At 38.0% G+C, this 19280-nt stretch overlaps 1 protein-coding gene across 3 annotated transcripts in view; it reads left to right on the top strand.

The window, feature by feature from the left end:
- The first annotated feature begins 1539 nt into the window (after positions 1–1539).
- The window catches only part of Mo25 (calcium binding protein Mo25), a 117367-nt gene continuing 99626 nt past the window's right edge, over positions 1540–19280 (top strand). The window contains exons 1-4 of one of the 3 annotated variants that reach the window (XM_067150597.2): positions 1540–1694; positions 2180–2355; positions 2451–2618; positions 2833–2951. In XM_067150597.2, the coding sequence (XP_067006698.1) occupies positions 2254–2355; positions 2451–2618; positions 2833–2951 (389 nt within the window). In that variant the 5' untranslated portion in view covers positions 1540–1694; positions 2180–2253. The other 2 variants (XM_067150598.2, XM_067150599.2) reach the window with 2 other exon arrangements.

Below are 19280 nucleotides of genomic sequence, written 5' to 3'. Positions count from 1 at the left end.
AAGTTGAATGTTAGAAAACATTACAACTTCACGTGTGAATACATTTGTAATTTCACATTACCTTTAAATGAACCTAGGACTATCAGTGAACGGAACTAATGTTCACGATCAAGTTATTGTAAACTTTTACCAGTTTTGTTATCCGTGTTTGAACATATACGTGTTAGTGTGAGTAAACGGGACTACTCCTTTATTAATAGTCTAATAGTGCTATCTTCTTGTCACATGTCTACGTAACAGTGCGTCTGAACGGAACTAAATTCACACGTACAGCATTTAACTTCTTCCACCAAAGTGAAGTAATTGGCATTTATACTGTCATAGCACTGTTCTGAATAAACCTTGTAAATACATTCAAATTAATTGTAGAACTTAGAAGTACTTTACAAATAGTTGCGGTTCCTTCTTCGAACATTAAAAAGCACAGGTGAACTATTTGATTCGTGTGAACAATCTTATAGGCTGTACCAAGTGTATCTTACGTTAGGAAGAATAAGGGTTCGATTCTATTGACATACGGCAGCATGACCTTTACTTACTCCTTGTCAGCGAACTTACCGAAGAAGTGTTCGTGTTCGATTCCATTGACATTCGACGCGGTATCTTTGCATTTCTTTAATCCTTTCATGGGAACGGTAAAAGTCAGTTCAAAACTTACACCTCAGACTAATCCGTCCAGTACGTCCAGGGGGCTAATATGTGTGTTTTCGCACTGTCCTTCTGAGTGTGAGAGCCCGATGACACGAACTCCTTGACCTTAAAGAACTTCTAAAACTGCAAGAACATCTATTGCTGCCCTTGTTGAGTGGTACGTGGTCCCATTGTGCCGAGAGCTGTTCCATGATGAGGATGCGATGAGTAGCAGAGCAACGCGGGACATCGCCAGTCGTAAGACAGAGAAACGTCATCTACCACTGTATTGACGTGATGCGAACTTGGCTTTATACAATAAACAAACAGTTTCAAAATTCAGCACTTCATTCAAAGCAAATCCTCTCACTCTCTGTACCCACTCCATTTTAATGTGCTGTACACGCCCTGCGTATCATCTCATGGTCATCAAGCTAACATGCCTGGTACAATATCTTCAAAGTTATTAGTGAATTTGTTAGATTATATCAGATAGAAAAGATAGCAAAGAATACAAGGTTCAGAATTGAATGAGGAAATATAGTATAATTTGTTAAATATCTGATTATTCATAAAAGTGTGATTAACAAAACATATAACGTTTTTCTTATCTACTCAGAACAGTATTTTATCACCGTTAAACTTCTCCGACTGGTAGTTACTGTAATCGTTATATTTTTGTTCTAACAATGATTAAAATATACTGGTGCTGGTAAACCCGGAAATATTCAAAGCTAGCTACATAATTTAAATATCCTATGCCTCAGATTATCAAGGTAAGATAGGCTATTTATTAATGATAATTATTAGTATTTTTATAGAGTATCCGGTTTAATCATGAGTGGTAATTTTTAAATGGTAACTATTTTGGTTGTTTCTGAGCTCACCCTTGACAAAGTACGCAAGAGATTCTGTGGTCCGTACGAAGAAATCCCGAAATAGGTTAATATTTTACTTGTTCGGATTAACCATGTATATAGTCGAGGAGGCATTGGCTGTTCGAAGGTCGAAAAAGTATTTACCCCAGTGAGAACTCAGAAAATTATTGCCATTTTTATCGTACTGTAAGTGAAGAAATTAATTTTAAAACTATAATATAAGTAATTTTGTCTAACGAAATATCATTGTGCACCGAGCATTTGCTGAATTGCTATTACGGTACCTGCCAAAACTGTTTATCATTCTTTTCTTAAAAAGTATGTGTGTACTGTTCCACTGAAAAACTATATATAATCAGGTATGCCGACAATGCTGTCATTTACTGGTTTAGGCAGATTTTGGGTCTTTATGCTGTATTTTACAGTAATATTTAATTAATTTAATAAAGTTCGTTGTACTCGTCTGTCAACCAAATCTTGCAAGTGAGTGTTTTCTCTTTTAACGTTTCGTCGCATTTTTGAAAAGCGTTATGCTAAATGTCAGAATTAAGTGCAGACTCATTGAGGTTCATTAATAAGTATTCTTATGTTGTAATCTGTTGACATAGGGGACCGCATGTTTACAGGATTTCACTTTGTTTATTGAACTTAAATGTCAGCATTGGTTTCAGGTTGGACTTAAGCCTGCTTCCATATGTGGAAAGGTTAATTTTGTGAACAGTTTGTCATCTCTTAATAAATAACAATGCCTCTCTTTGGCAAGTCCCAAAAGAGTCCTGCTGAAGTGGTGAAAGCCCTGAAGGAAGCAGTAAATGCATTGGAAAGGGGTGATAGGAAGGCCGAAAAGGTTAGAAATAGTAGCTTATTGTAACTTTCTCTCTATTTTTATCTGGGTACTATTACAGTATTGGTTAAATGTGGAATTTCTATATTATTTTTCAGGCCCAGGAAGATGTCAGCAAAAACTTGGTCTTGATCAAGAATATGCTATATGGCACTTCAGATGCAGAACCTCAGACAGATATCATTGTAGCGCAGTTAGCTCAAGAACTATACAATAGCAATCTACTACTGCTCCTAATTCAGAATCTTAATCGCATTGACTTTGAGGTATTTACTGAAATAATCATGATATTCAGTAAATACATTGATAGTTTGCTGTCTAATAACTGGTTTGATATAGCCTATTGCTTGAATCCAGGAATTGATGTGGAAGGTATTTTAATGAGGCACACAAAGAAGTTTTTACTCTTGAAAGGAAGAGGTAACATTAAGTGTTGTACATATTTTATTACTTTTGTTAAAATTTAAAGATTGTTTTCAGGGCAAGAAGGACGTGGCTCAGGTTTTTAACAACATTCTACGTCGTCAGATTGGAACTAGGTCTCCTACTGTGGAATACATCTGTACGAAGCCAGAAATTCTTTTCACCTTAATGTCAGGGTAAGTCTAGCCCAGTACTGTGTTTTATGAAGTTGATTGTCACGTTATTACAAATACATAGGTCTATAATATTTTCAGGTTGTTTTTGGTGGAATTATACTGTGCAGTAAGTTGTTCAGAATTTAAAATTTTTAATTTTAATGAAATCACATTACAGTCGGCACAGAAAATTGACCTCGATCCTTTTTCCCTTGCCTTTACAGTCTAGCCGTTTATGAATAATTTCTTGCGATATTTTTGGGATATGTTTTAAGCATTATACTGGTGGTACCAAGACTGGGTTGATAATTAGGATACCTCGCTACATATGCGGTTCATATATGGGGTAAAAACTGGAGTTCTCGTGTGAATAATGCTGTGATATTGTGGGCATAGAGAAGAGTGATGATACTGAATTAATTGCACTCTCCCTATCCTAATCCATAAATTACGTTAATTTCCAGAATATTGAAATATTTACCAAGTTAAGGATGCTAAATTGAATGTTCCTAATAAGTTGTATGAAATGGGTGCCACTTTGAAATGTTTTTTATGAAGGTGTAATATCTAGAAATGATGCCTGAATCAATTTCTGTTGTGATGATTGCTGTTCTCTGCATCATCAGAAGAAAATCTCTACTGTTCACGAGAGTGCTCTGCGAAATGTAAAGAATTTTACCTTATTTTCTTGACACGGCATAAGCCCAAAAGCCCATGTCTATAAGTACGGGCCGTGAAAGCATCAATGGCTAGGTTATATTTCATTTAAGAGTGTGTATGTGTTTCTTTTTAATTTATTATCGTTGTTCTGTTGTGGTTAGGTCTAGCTCTTCTGCTGAGTATGATCAGAACATTGGTCTTAAATGTGTATGGTTAATTCCTCTGTTTGTCTTAATACTCTTCTCTTTATTTACGTACAGCACACTACTAACCATGACAGAAATAGGCACTAGCGAATACAGTCTGCCATGTAGGGTTGGCATTCGGACCAAATCCATAACAAGTTCGGACCCAAGAAATTCTGAAAAAGATCAGTTATAATTAGGTTCTTGTTTGTCACAGATTATTAGTTTTTATTAGTCGGTGTCACTTCCATGCCTGGTTCAGATGTTGGAATCTTAGAAAGGATGCCTGATGTAGCAGAGAGGAGAGATCCTTACTCGATGCTTGCCAGGGTCCAACCCACTCACCCACATAGAAGAATTGAAACCGAGACAGCCTCATACTACAGATTGCCACCATTTTCCTTATTCCTGTTGTCCAGCTGTGATCAGCTGTGATGAATGCAATGATCGTATTGTCTCAGATAGAGCTTGTGTGGTGTATAGCCATGGTTACCACTTTCAAAGGAAAGAGCGTCATTTCAAGTGTGCACCGGGTAATCTCAATTTCTGTCACATTTTAGTTGGACTCCACGGGATGCTGGAGACCTGTTGGCCGTTTTGCAGCTCTAGCATGGGCCCGTTTGCTTGCCCCCAGCCCAGTGGTCTTATCACTAGCTGGATCTAACCTATTATCATTATCATCATCATCGCCTAATCATCAGTCCTCTGTTCCAGCAAACTTGATATGGGTGTTTACAAGTGTCTTCCAATTTTTTGTCCTGGCTATCCAAAGCCGATGTTCTATGATTTGCTGCCAGTTTTAATCATATTTTGCTAGGTCTTTGAAAATTTGTTTTTCCCAACCATCACGAGGTCTCCCTCTGGGCCACTTACGAACATTTCTTTCATAGTATGCTCTTGGGGTCCTAATTGGAGCCATCCTTCTCATATGTTCATACCATCGTAATCTGCTTAATTCTAAGGTTTCCAACAGACTTTTGTCCATTCCAAGTTGTTGCTGGATATTTCAATTCCTTATTTTGTCTCTCCTTGTCTTTTGGAGGTAAGAACGAAGGAATTTCATTTCATTGACTTGTAGGAGACCTTTTGTATGTCTAGTCAACATTGCTGCGTCCAGTCCTTATGGTAGAATGGTACAAGATGTATTGTACAGTGTGAGCTTGGGAGCTTCGGGAAATGAATCATCCCAAAGTAGTTGGCGGAGTGGTACAATTTTGATACAGCTTATATTCTATTGCTTATTTCTTGGTGTATGTTATATAATGCCGATGTTGGCAAGTGTTTGAGCTTGTTGGAGTCAGAGCTGTTTCTATGTTGGATCTATAACCTGTACTTCATGAACAGTGTATCAGAGTTTTACCTGTTAGCAAATACAGTAGAGACAATACTCGACACTCTGTGAGATATCGAGGGACAGCAATTAGAGTTCTGTCTAGTGGAGTGACCTGGAGTTAATGATTCTGTCATAAGAGCACGTGTATTTGTTTGTGAAGTTTCTGGCAATATTTATGCGTTTGCAGTAAGTTGTCATAAGTAAATAGTAGCGTGTGTTATTCCTTTATATCTCCTCTCAACATGAGTGGAAAGATATGTGCTGTGTTTGATTGCAATAACTATGAAGTGCAGAAGGATTCGCGGTCTTTCTTCCACTTCCCTTGTGACAAGAAAATGTAAGTAAATATTGTGTTTGCATACATATTCTTCAAGTGACACAAGATTTTTGTAGTACTTCCTAAACTTCTGACCTGCGCGACTCATATTTTAACTGGCTTAAAATATAATACGCTTATTTTATTATTGTATAGTGCAGCAGTTAACTTTCAGTACCGATGTGGTGTTGTAGGTGCGATCTGTGGGTTTTGATTTAATTCAGGAAAATCCATGTGCATATGTGTGTGGCTGCTTGTGTTCCAAATTACCCCATTTGGAATGCTGTAATGCGTTGTCAAGCACTAAAGAAAATATGGGTGACTTAAGAAATGTACATGCCTTTGCTGGCGGGACCTAGTGTTTACAGTGCACTATGTCTTCTGGTATGGGCTAGAGCAATCTTGTTACTTTCATTGATCTGTCTCAGCTTTAACCTTGGCTTTGACAAAATGAAAGTGACTGAGGTACGAGTGATGCTAGTAATGCCATTCCTTCTGCAGCCAGTCCCTGCTATGAATGGTGTGAAAATATTGCTCATAGGGTCGGTTGGTGCATGCATTTCAGTGGGCTTGGCAGACTGATATGTAATAGCAACTTCTGGGTCGGTGAGGAAAGCAACGGGAAACTACCTCGCTCCTCATTTCCCTAGTACGCCTCTTCAATGATGCCTAGGCCATCTATGACAGCTGATGGCGGAGCTGTTGAGGATCCAACCAGCCTTCGGGCTGAGGACTAAACATACATACAAGAAATGTACATGTTGTTTGAGTCATCAGTCCACAGACTGGTTTGATGCAGCTTTCCATGCCACCCTATCCTGTGCTAACCTTTTCATTTCTACGTAACTACAGCATCCTACATCTGCTCTAACCTGCTTGTCATATTCATACCTTGGTCTACCCCTACTGTTCTTACCACCTACACTTCCTTCAAAAACCAACTAAACAAGTCCTGGGTGTCTGAAGATATGTCCTATCATTCTCTCTCTTCTTCTCGTCAAATTTAGCCAAATCGATCTCCTCTCGCCAATTCGACTCGGTATCTCTTCATTTGTGATTAGATATACCCATTTCACCTTCAGCATTCTTCGGTAACCCCACATTTCAAAAGCTTCTGTTCTCTTTCTTTCTGAGCTAGTTATCGTCCATGTTTCACTTCCATACAATGCCATGCTCCACACAAAAGTCTTCAAAAACATCTTTCTAATTCCTATATCACTGTTTGAAGAGAGCAAATTTTATTTCCTAAGAAAGCTCTTCCTTGCTTGTGCTAATCTGCGTCCTCCTTACTTCTGCCATTGTTAGTTATTTTACTACCCAAGTAACAATATTCATCTACTTCCTTTAAGACTTCATATCCTAATTTAATATATCCTGCATCTTCTGCCTTCGTTTGACTGTACTCCATTACTTTTGTTTTGGACTTAGGGCCTATGTCTTTTCATCTTGTACTCCTTACCCAAGACTTCGTCCATACCATTCAGCAGCTTCTCGAGATCTGCAGTCTCAGATAAAATAACATCATCGGCAAATCTCAAGGTTTTGATTTCCTCTCCTTGGATTGTGATTCCCTTTCCGAATTTCTCTTTGATTTCCTTTACTGCCTGTTCTATGTAAACATTGAAAAGAAGGTGGGACAAACTGCAGCCTTGCCTCACTCCTTTCTGGATTGCTGCTTCTTTTTCAAAGCCCTTGATTCTTATCACTGCAGACTGATTTTCATACAGATTGTAGATAATTCTTTGTTCTCGGTATCTGATCCCAATCACCTTCAGAATTTTAAATAACTTGGTCCAATCAACAGTATCGAATGCCTTTTCTAGATCTACGAATGCCATGTACATGGGCTTGTTCTTCTTGATTCAATCCTCTAAGATCAGACGTAAAGTCAGGATTGCTTCACATGTTTCTACATTTCTTCTGAAGCCAAATTGATCTTCTCCCAACTCAGCTTCAACTTGTTTTTCCATTCTTCTGTAAACTATACGTGTTAAAATTTTGCAGGCATGAGATACTAAACTTTTTTGCTATTTGCTTTACGTCGCACCGACACATGTCTTATGGTGACGATGGGGTAGGGAAGGCCTAAGAATTGGAAGGAAGCGGCCGTGGCCTTAATTAAGGTGCAGCCCCGGCATTTGCCTGGTGTGAAAATGGGGAAACCACGGAAAACCATCTTCAGGGCTGCCGACAGTGGGGCTCGAACCCACTATCTTCCGATTACTGGATACTGGCCGCACTTAAGCGACTGCAGCTATCAAGCTTGGTGGATACTAAACTAATAGTGTGATAGTTTTCACACCTGTCAGCACCGGCTTTCTTGGGAATAGGTATAACAGCATTCTAATAAGAAATTGTTACAATAATAAAAACCACCTTTCCAATACTTAGTAATCCTTTATATTTAGGATAAAACTATTAACATATATTAAAAATAGGACATGTTTCGCTCATGCTTTGTGAGCCAAAATAACCTAATTCAAGGTAGGTCAGGGCCCTGATCCTAGTACATATAATGTAAAAACGTCTATTAATACAATGATAAAACTAATTACAATATAAAAAAATTATCAATAAGAATATAATATGTCTATTAAAACATTTGGTGACATTAAAATAGCTTAAAATGTAGGTGAATGATATGAATTGTTGATACGTTGCTGTGAATGATTATTCGTACGGAACGATGAGCATAATCCTTTACAATTGCATTAAACTGTTTATAGTTGGGAACACTTTTTGCACAATAAAATGAACTATTGTGAACTGCTATCTTGTTATAAATGTCTAACATATATTGGTTGAATAACGAATTGTATAGATGGATAAAACGTCGCCAGGTTAGGGTGAAACGGTTTTAAGAGATTCCCTTGTGTTATATTTCATTGTAGTCTTATTCATTATATATTGTCAATGATCTTCGAAAAGGGGACTAAAAGATCTCATAGGTGAGAAGCGTGAAACAGGTGACCCCCTTGTGTTGGTTGAGGAGTGAAAGGCCCCCTTGTTGTTTACGGAGGTCTAATTCGTACAACACTCGGAGCAACAAGTCAGTGAATTTTATAGAGCGAATAATAAATAAATTTAAATATCGCCCTCACACAAACCTGATAAAAGATAAACCAGAACTAAAAGAAATTGCGACCTTCACGTTTAATAAAGAAGTTTATAGAATTGCAAACATTTTCAAGAAACGTAATATTAGGATTGCGTTCAAGACAGATAACAGAAGTACAGTAGTTTTACGTAATGCTTCAGATGTTAATAAAGTCAATCCATACTCGAAATCAGGTGTATATAGGTTCGAATGTAGAGACTGTGGAAGCGGATATATAGGGCAAACTGGACGTAGCTTTAATATCAGGTATCAAGAACACTTTAATGCCGTAAAATCAAACATAATAGATTTTCAGCCGTAGGCCAGCATATCCATGAGTATTTTTTTTGTATTTTTTTGCCTTTATTTATTTTCCTCCGATCTACAACATTAAAGCCTTATTGATCTACTAAGGAGAAAAACAATAATGCCCAATCTAGGCAGCTTAATCTAACATACACATATAGTAATTCCTGTAAAATAAACATATCTGACACCAAAGCAAGGAAAAAAAGCCATATTGATATAAATAATCAAATGGCAACGAGGCAGAATGGTCTGTTGTCCCTAGTATAAGACAGTATGGCAATGAAAAACTATCTGGTAACATATTGCTATGTAGAGTACGATGTTGTGTCGGATTTGCATCTGCACTTTAAACAAAGAGTATATCACTTCCGGCCAGGTTCGCACTCAGCATATTCTTTCTTGAACACTGACCTCTCTGGTTTTCTACTTAAGTTGCAAACCTGGCTTCGTAATGCCGGTGTGCAATTTTTCACCTTACGTTTCGCTACTGCTGACCACTATTTGAACTCTATTGTCTCAATATATTTATTATCTTTAGAATCCAGACAAATCACCATCTTAACTGAAACCATATTCACTCACCATTAACTTGGACCCTCAGCTCATATACCAACCATCTCCACATATTAGCTTTATCCTTAACACCTATCCAATTTAAAATCACTCTCTTCCTCATTCACTGCACACTTTACCGCCTATGAATTCAACTATTTAATCACTCCTGTCATAGTTACGAATAACATACAAACTCCGCTATTCTCATGTGTACACCAATTTACTTTCTACTGCAAATTGCCTTTTATTGCTTCTTGTCACTATGCCTTCGTCCAATTTGTTCTTCTTACCCCATATCTCCTTTAGGCTCAAACTTCTCCCTTTCACCAGGGTACCTCTTGCTTCTTCTTCCTGCCTCCCAGCCGTAATTTCACTTCCTTTGTGTGCTCTTGTCACATCTTGTGTTTCCGCCCCCACAATCACTTCCTGTATCTTCCTTTCTTCTCTCCCACAGTCTTTCGTCCTCAGCTCTTTAAATAATGCCCTGGTCTCGCTGGTTTCCTTCCTTATTTCCCTCCTCATCACAGCTGTTACCTCTCTGGCTCCTCCTTCAATCGATTTGTAAATAGCTTCTGTCAAGTTAATTCCTTCTTGCTGCGAGCTTTGGTCCAGTGTCTTATTTTCTTTGGTTCTTTCTTTATCTCCAGGTCCATCTTCACCCACTTTACTGTCTCTGACTTGCCTTTCTTCCACTCTCTACCCCACTACCCCTTCGTTCTCCCTATTCTCTTCCATTTCCTGTAATTTCTTTGCTGTCCACACTCTGGTCCATAGACTATTGGATACTACTAGTTGTTGCCCCTTAATGTAGGCTCTTAACCCTTGTATTTTAGCCCTAACTAAATGCTTTTTCAGGGTGTTTATATTCTTTACCCCTTCTCTTCCCATGTCTCTTTTGATCCAAATTTTTGTGCTACGTATATTATCTGCGCCTCTTATCACTACTTCCACCATCAGGGTGGAAAACAACTTCAGTTTTATCGGCCTATCACCCCGTTTTTTACCTATCCTTTCCACATCATCAATATCAACTTCACTACAGTTAATTTTCATCATTTTCTGAATAACTTCCACAACTTTGTAGGTTGTCTTGTCTTCCCCTTTGTCTTCCGGCACTCCATATATAAATAAGCATTTCTTCCTGGGTTCTCGGTTGCTGTCTTCAATTTCTGCTTTCAGCTTCACCACCTCTTCCTCCATCTCCTTTATTTTTGCCTTTAGTGATATCATTTCTCTCTCGGTGTTTTCCACTTTGTTCATTGTCTCGTCTGTTTTTCCCTGTAACCAACGCCTCATATGTTCAAATTCCTTCATTTGTTCTTTCATATTTTTAATCTGCTCAAACGGACATACTTCTTCCACCACTTCTTTCACCACTCTTCATATTGCCACTGGAAGTCGGGCCGGGGTTCACCTCCACACCTCCTATGGCTATCAGTACCATAATCACTGCTGCCACCAGTATCATCTCGCCCATCATTCTTGTTTCCACTTTACCTTCTTTATTACTAACTGTTTCCTTTTTCCATCTCCCCTGCCATCTTCCAATAGCTGCACGATATTGATCCACACCAATCATCTTCCTCTTCCCTCCCGTCTTACTTTTCCACTCACCGGTCACACTCCACACCGGCTCTACCGGCACCTCACTCAGCACGTCTGTCACCGAACGCTGACTAGGTTAGACTGATATCCATGTGTATATACATAAATTCACAAACATAAAGATCTTGAGATCATGGAAGCACTAGCTAAAGGACCGAGGATTGACATTATGGAAGCGTGTCTAATACATCTAGACCAGTATTATAACGCTAACCTTAATCTGAATGAAATTTCAGAGAAACCCAAAGTATATGATTGCTTGATTCTATTACTTGACAAGCTAAGAATTCCAGAAAATTCGAACGTCTTTCAAACTCCATGAAACAGTTTTTCATACTACGGTCTTCGTCCACAACGCCCCCCGGGCCCTCTACTACATCGTCAACGTTCTAGAAACATCTCCGTTGCCGCCCCTACTTCCCCCTCCTTAGCACTTCATCACATAGCACACGATACGAGCAGACACACTCGTTGTGCTGCAGTCGTCACACGAAGTATACAGCTGTAGAAGGTGAGTTGGCCTCGTCAAGAGTTTGATCCTATCAGTTCTTCATCAATTTTTCTTGCTTTTGTATTAACATTGGGCTTTCATCATTACAGGGTTGCATTGAACTGAGAAGCTATGCCCGCCTAATAACTTTAGGGTAAATTAAAATCAACCATTACATTTACAGCATAAAAACTACGTTTCTGCACACCAACAAAGTTAAGAAGACGGCGCAGTTTAATAATTTTTATTGTACACAACGAGTTTTTATCCAACAAATGGCTATCAACCTATATATGAAATGAACATTTTAACATCAAAGGACTGTATCCAACTTTATTCCTCAATTTTAAGATCGTATAAGAACTGACAAGATAGGAAACTTAAAAGGGTCCACCTTTTCAATACAATAAATGTTATAGTTTATTTAAAACATATATTTACACCTGGAACTAGTTTCGACGCTGTTTGGCGTCATCTTCAGCCAAAATGTGGGAAATAGGCTAGCATGTAGCCATTTATATTACACAAGGTGTTACATCAGTGTGAATAAATGAGGGAACATGAAGACGCAAAGTACAATGTCAGTTTCAAAGTGGTCATGAAGGGTGAGTCAAAATTGTATAAACATGAGATAACATAATCACTTAAACAATAAACATATAAACATATAAACTGTAACAAAACCATGCGGAAGTACGAGATGATTGGTATTGGAGATTCAAATTATTTCAGACACTCTTCCATTGAATGTTGCCTGCCGCGAGTGTAGTACAAAACATCGGTTATATTTCAGTAAACACAATCTTCTCAAAAATGCACATAACATTATAAAATATTTGGGTTGAGATGAAATTTGGCAGTTAGGGATTGAAATCACTTATTCAATAAGCGTCAATTCAAAAAACAGCTGTGAAGGGTTAGACAAGAATTGCACAAGCATGAGTTTGGACTCGATAAATGCAAAAAACACATGAAACACACTCGAAAATGTAGGTTCGTGATGGATTTGGCACAAAAGGTCTGCGTTTAATCATTCATTGAATGGCACCGGTGCGAGTGTAGTTCAAATGTGAGGTAGGATTTGACAGCCTCTTAGAATTGCACGTGACATCTGAACTCATGGTGCGAGATGAACTTGGCAGTGAAGGTTCGAATTGTAGATATTCAGTAATGTCAATTCAAAACAGTCCATGAAGGGTGAATGCAAAAGCTATATCATACGAGTTAGGACTCATTAAATAATATTTTCAAATACAAATAACATATTCAACTTTTCGTAGTACAAGGTGAAATTGGCAGTTAAAGAATAAAAAATTTTTGCAAGATTTCTTCGTCAGGTGCCATATAGGTCAAGCGCAGCGTAAGTATGAGACAGGGCTCAACATATCCAAACTGGTACAAATGCATATTTGAATCCAAGTGTGAGATGAACATGGCAGATAAAGAGTCACTTTGTTGAGGGTGTAGTATACATATTCAGCTCGACAAGAATATAAAATTGGTATTAAGGAATACGTTCCTCTGAGAGTTTGGAGGTTGACTGTGCCAGTATTTGTGGTGTATTGTTGCAGCGTTACGTGTAGGGTGGGGTCAGGTTTCTATGATGTTTATTGCGGGACGTAAGGCGGTAAAGCTATGGCTGAAGATGACGCCAAACAGCGTCGAAACTAGTTCCAAGTGTAAATATATGTTGTAAATAAACTATAACATTTATTGTATTGAAAAGATGGACCCTTTTAAGTTTCCTATCTTCCATTCTCAGTTCAATACGGACAAAAATGAAATTCTTAGATTTAAATAAGAACTGACATTTATGATTTATAGATTAATAGCCACTATGGAATTTGAAACAACTTTTTATATTTTTGACTTACAAGTTTTTTCTTGTTACAAATTAGAGTTTTTAACCTAGCATAATATAGATATTAAGGAGTTAAGTATAGCAATATGTTGTTGTTCATATTTATATCGCCAAGTTTTTTCATTTACTATGCAGCTGATGATGGTGTCTAGAGGAACACTGAAACTAGTTCTGTAATGAAATTTGTTGTAAAAAAAACCATCCAACAACATTGTATTTTGTATTGAAAAAGGTGGAACTTATTAGATTTTTAATTCAATTGCGATTTGAATTTACGGCAAATTTCCAGGTCACGCCACTAGGAGCGCTACTTGTGAATTGTCTCCCATTTTAATAAGGCTAAATCGGGAAGTGTCACGTATTCTCTCTACTGTATTTGCTGTTAGTCTGCTTTAACGGGCATAAGGGGTTGGACTTAGCTCAGGTGTGTGTATATTTAAATGTCACCATTGGTTCAGACAGGTAGTTTCTGGTGAGTGATGTCCAGGCCTTTTGGCACTCGTCCTTCTCAAGTTTTACCTTATAGTGTATCATAACTCCATTTCATTATGTACAGATACCTTCAGTGATATTCTATACATGGAGATTTGTGTTGGCTATAGTACCAGGTCAGTTATTTCCTTGAGCATGTTGTCTCCATACACTTACAATACTCGCGTCCATAAGTTAGAATCTTCATGATCAACGGAAAGACATGGGGCACGACGAGGACTGTGGTGACATTACATGGCAATACAGGGTGCACAAAGACTCCCCGTACTGTGGATCAGGCCATCCATGTCTTGCGGTAATGCATCCCATTACTGGACAAGTGTCCTTTGGAGGTGAACAGTGGTGGTGGTGGTGGTGGTGGTGTTAGAGCTGCAGTCCTTCAATCTAGAGCGTCCCGTGTATGTTCAGATTTATGTCTGGGAAGCAAGTTGGCCCCTCTAGACACGTGATAACCTCATGTTACAGATATAAGTACACGCACCAGGCCAGTCCTGTGTGGGTGGGCATTATCATCCATCAGATGGAACCCATGTCCATATGCACCATGAAAAAGGTCGCATATACTGTTGCAGGATATCATTCTTACAGACCGCACCCATCACACTGCCCTTAAGAAACGCATGCAGTAGCATACGTGCTCCTAACATGATGCCTATCCACACGAGAACACTGGCCCGTCATATCAGTCCCTGTCCACAGTATTGGCAGGTTTGTAACATCCCAGGGATGCAACAGATGAACAGAAAGCGAAAATCACATTCCAGGCTAAACCGTGACTTATCTGTGTACAAGACACTATCCCATTGTTCCTGGGTCCAATCACGGTGGACAAGACACCACATTTGACAAGTCACACTGTGCCTTTGTGTGACGGGAATGCATCTGGCAGGTCACCAAGCAAACAGAGCAACCTCTCGAAGCCAATGATACACATTCTAATGCAAGGCTGGACAAATTGCAGGTGCCCTATCACTGTGGTGACGAAAATAAATTCGTAGGCTCCTTCAATTTTCAAATTATAACTGCTAAATTCCAGTCTGAGGAAAAACAATATTTTTGGAATTTTTTCCACTCTGGAAATAACAATGTATAACAATTTGGTGGCATTTTAAAAACACTCTACGGTAAAATTTGTTCCTTAGATATTTTGTTTCTTCTTGATACTGTTGTCTCTCTGACATATCTAAATATGGAGATTATAAGGTTTAGAAGTGGTTATGAGCATTGGCTACTCCGGAACATTGACTTGAATCGATATGAGCGATCGATATATCTCGTGATTGCATGTAACCATTATATCGGCAACGTAAATCATCACTTTTGGCCGGTCTTGGCGCCAGATTTTTTCAGTTATGTTCTTTGTGGATTGCACTACTATGTAATAAGCACTGCTCGGGGTTTAGTACATTTTAGAGTAGCAAATGTTATTTAAGAGTGATTAAGATGAAGTGAGAGATCAAACTAGTTAATGATAGAGATAAAAAACTAGACAACCCAGAATTTTAAATGTTTTACTTCGCGGCAAGAGGTGTGATAGGTGATCTTAACTAATTTTGGGTTGCTGAACTCAAATCCGCTGTCCATTTCTACATATCATGTTTGTTTTCTGGCAATAGGTATATCAAAATGAGTTAGACCTAAATATTGCATATAGAAAGTGCTGACAAAAGTTGATAGTTTTGGAAATATGTATATTTTTAAAATATTATTTGTATTTTTAAATAGTTGAATATAAATTATTTATACAATGAATAATTGAGTAGACAGTTACAATGAAATATTTAGCATTTATTGTAATTATTGTAATAAACTTTATTGGCCACATTGGACCACTTTCTTCTTTTTATACACTTTTTCTTTGAAGGTTGTACTGTTTGATTCTTCTTATCTGACACGCCCCCTCACACAAGTGATATCAAAATGGTGTCCGGCTAGTGACACCGTGAGGAGGCGTATCACATCAAGGAAGCAAACAAAATAAAATGCCACAAAAAACACAGAATAAATTAAAATAAATGTGGAGGAGTGAATATTTAACACAAGGGACCCAGTTCCCAAGGAACTAAAAGGGGTGGGATCAACAAGAGAACCAGAACAAGGCATCTTCTTTTCAAAAAACTACTATAATTAATTTAAAAATTAATACAAACTATTACATATTTAGCAGCAAATAAATAGGTGAAATAAACCAATTTTATCTAGTTAGAAGAAATATTTGAAGTTTCAAGTAAATAAAAATAAATCCACAAGTCATATCTACAATTCTGTTTTTTTTTAAAGGAAGAGAAATTTAGCTAAATATAGTACTTTCTGAATTAGAATAAATAATTTATAAATCCTAATGTGAGGTTTTTAACAAATAAATATACTATCTCTTAATTTAAATAAATAAATAAATAAATAATTTAGGTAAATAGTACAAAATTTAAGAAAATATAAATTTTTTAAAACGAAATACTAACCCTAGCGACCTAACTAAGAAAGGAGCTCCTCGGATAAACCTAAAATGTATCATAAAACATGCTATCTACACTTAAAATAAATAAATTGTCTAAGGACCATTCTTAATGGAGTGTTCTCCACACCGAACATGTAGCAGAAGAAGAAAAATGTAAAACGCGTCGCACGAAAAATATCAGTCCCATTAGCATACCCCCAAAAATAGAACCGTATTGCATAGTAAAATTAGACGCCACCAAAATTAAACCACAAACAGAAAGAAACGAGAAATCATTCAGATGCCGTACACTTCAAGAAAAACCGGTCAGGTAATACAAAATGTTAGTAATCACATACTCAAATACACGTTCGTAAGAGAGCAACAACAATAGAGATCCGTGCACAATGGCATCCAGAGGCAGACTCCACACATAAGATAATAAGAATAATAACAATGCAGCAGTTACGCAACGACCAGGAAAAGATAAGAGCAGATAAGCAACAATGGCAGACCAGACACAGTTCGAGGTGAGATAAGGATACTCAATAATGGAAGAATGATGACACGAACGTTGTTAAAGCCCTCCATTAACAACGTCCTTACATTCCACAGAAACACTACACACAAAATGAATAATACCGAACTTTACTGTCACCAGTTAGCCCAAAATATAACTATGTACCTTAAATAACTTTTAATATTAATAATAATGTTTGGAAAATGAGTATCGACAAGAGATTGCTCGGTGCACAATTCAAAATGTACAGTTACAGGGGAGAAACTAACCCATATTAAAATAATGAAAATAAATAGAACAAGATGTCACAATAAAATTTAAGGCAAACACCGGCAGAATTTACAAGCAACGGGCAGCAATGAATTAAATGAAAACAGCAGCATGAAGGAAACGTCTCGAGAAGCACATACAAAATTTAGCAGCATAAAATAAATAAGATGAAAAATAAAATGGGAAACGATCAAAACACACCAATTCATCGGACACCACAATGCACATACGACGGCTCCAAAATACAAGTCCACATGACGAAAATGAACGACATAAATTACGCCTCGCAAAAAAAATATGGACGAGCCACACACAAAATTTAGAAAAAAAACTTGTCAACAAATAAAGGCGGTACTTACATAAATGAAGAAAACTACATTACCAAATAATTCATAATGAATTAAGCAACCGAACTATCACTATCACTCACAAGGCAAACACTACATTTTAAAACTAACATTTTGCCATTATCATACTAAACACTAATGCTATACATATTATTTACAATTCACAATCCCTGAAAGGGATACAGAATGCCTTGCACCCAATGCCTGAACTAGGCATGTTTAATACGCTAGCTGGCATCAGAGAGCCAGTTATGAGCGTCATTCTCCAGAGAGTTCAAATACCAGACAGCCGTTCCTAAAGTGCCCAGCACACTACAGCAGTTTGGCGAGTCACGCGCTATCTGTCTATCAGCGTTCAAACTCGCCACAAGTTCCACTGCGCGCACACAGATGGCGTTAACGTACACATTTCAGGCAGTTGAATACGCTATGTTACCAACATAGAAAATGTGCCGTGCATCTGGTCCAACAACACATACGAAAGGTCCAAATATATTATACGAAGACATACACCATCAGATTTCAAGTTTATTTATTAATTATAACGCCTCATATCTGCCCAGTGCTTCATTTGTTCTGATTGTAGTGTTTTAAATTCGTCTGAAAATTCTATAGGCCTGTGCATCATTTCAGTTGAAAATTTGTGATTCTTAAGAAGGGTGATGATTTTATTCTTGTTCTCTGCATCTGTAATTTTGAGTCCAACTGTTTTGAGATCCTATTGAATCTCTTTGATCCAGTGCCCTCCTGTCTTCTTTTCCAGATTTCTCATCATTAGTTGTCGTAAAATCCTGTTTTCTGGTAATCGTAAGATGTGAAAGAAATAATACTGATTTACACACACCAAAAAAAAAAAAAGCCCGCCTGGTGGCCATGATCGTTAAGGCGTTGAAGTCTAAACTGCCTGACACCGTGATTAGCCGGTTTGAGTCCTGTTGATTGAAAAAAATGTCACCATCAGAATGTTGGCTGGCAGGATAGGGGAGGTGGTGGTATACAATTTCTGATCACTAGATTGCATGCCAAAAGCCTAGATTAAATTCCAAACCTCTCCGCAGTGCTCGTATGGAGTGAGGGCATATGACGCTGTTGATAGTGATTGATCCATCGAATGGGGACGTTAAGCCTTGATCAGACTCCTTGGTGCTATTCAACAGGAGTAGGCTATGTGCCGGTACCAGGTTTCACCCTCTCCCTTCCCACTATCATATATCACATCATTCATTTCATCTCATTAACTACCCTGATGAGGTTGACGTTAGGAAGGGCATCCGGTCATAAAATACCCGCCACAAGAGATTCATTTCGCCTCATACTGACCCTGTAGAGAAACGGGACAAGGGTTGGACAAACAAACTGATTTACACCAAAACACATACAACTAACTCTGAGGGCAACAACACTTCAGCAGTTTATTTTGACAATTCAGTGTGATTTACAAGTGAAAAAAAAAAAACCTTTTATTCAGTATCTTTGTCAATGGCCGTAACCGTGTTGAAACACCGGATCCCGTGAGATCTCCGAAGTTAAGCAACATTGGGAGTGGTCAAGATTTGGATGGGTTTCCATGCGCTGTTGGTGAGGGGTAAGGGAATGGAGGAGCAGTACATAAACTCCGGCTCAGGCACACCTCTGCGGAGGTTCAGACCTGCTTTCGGGCAGAATACACCCTGACCTTAGTATCTTTATGGATTCATAAATTTGAACAACAAAAAAGTAACAGTCCTAGATGTCTCCTTGGAATGAACGCTTGGCTGCCCAGCATCTGACTGCATCATGTTTGTCTTCTCTTTTCAAACACCAACAGTAGTCGGCCTTCATTGTTACATCCCATCTGCCCTGGTATCTTCTGCCTCTTTGATGTCTTGGTGGA

Source organism: Anabrus simplex, chromosome 1, assembly GCF_040414725.1.
Source record: "Anabrus simplex isolate iqAnaSimp1 chromosome 1, ASM4041472v1, whole genome shotgun sequence".
NCBI classification, from domain to species: Eukaryota; Metazoa; Arthropoda; class Insecta; order Orthoptera; family Tettigoniidae; genus Anabrus; species Anabrus simplex.
This window is presented reverse-complemented; position numbering and strand designations above follow the sequence as displayed.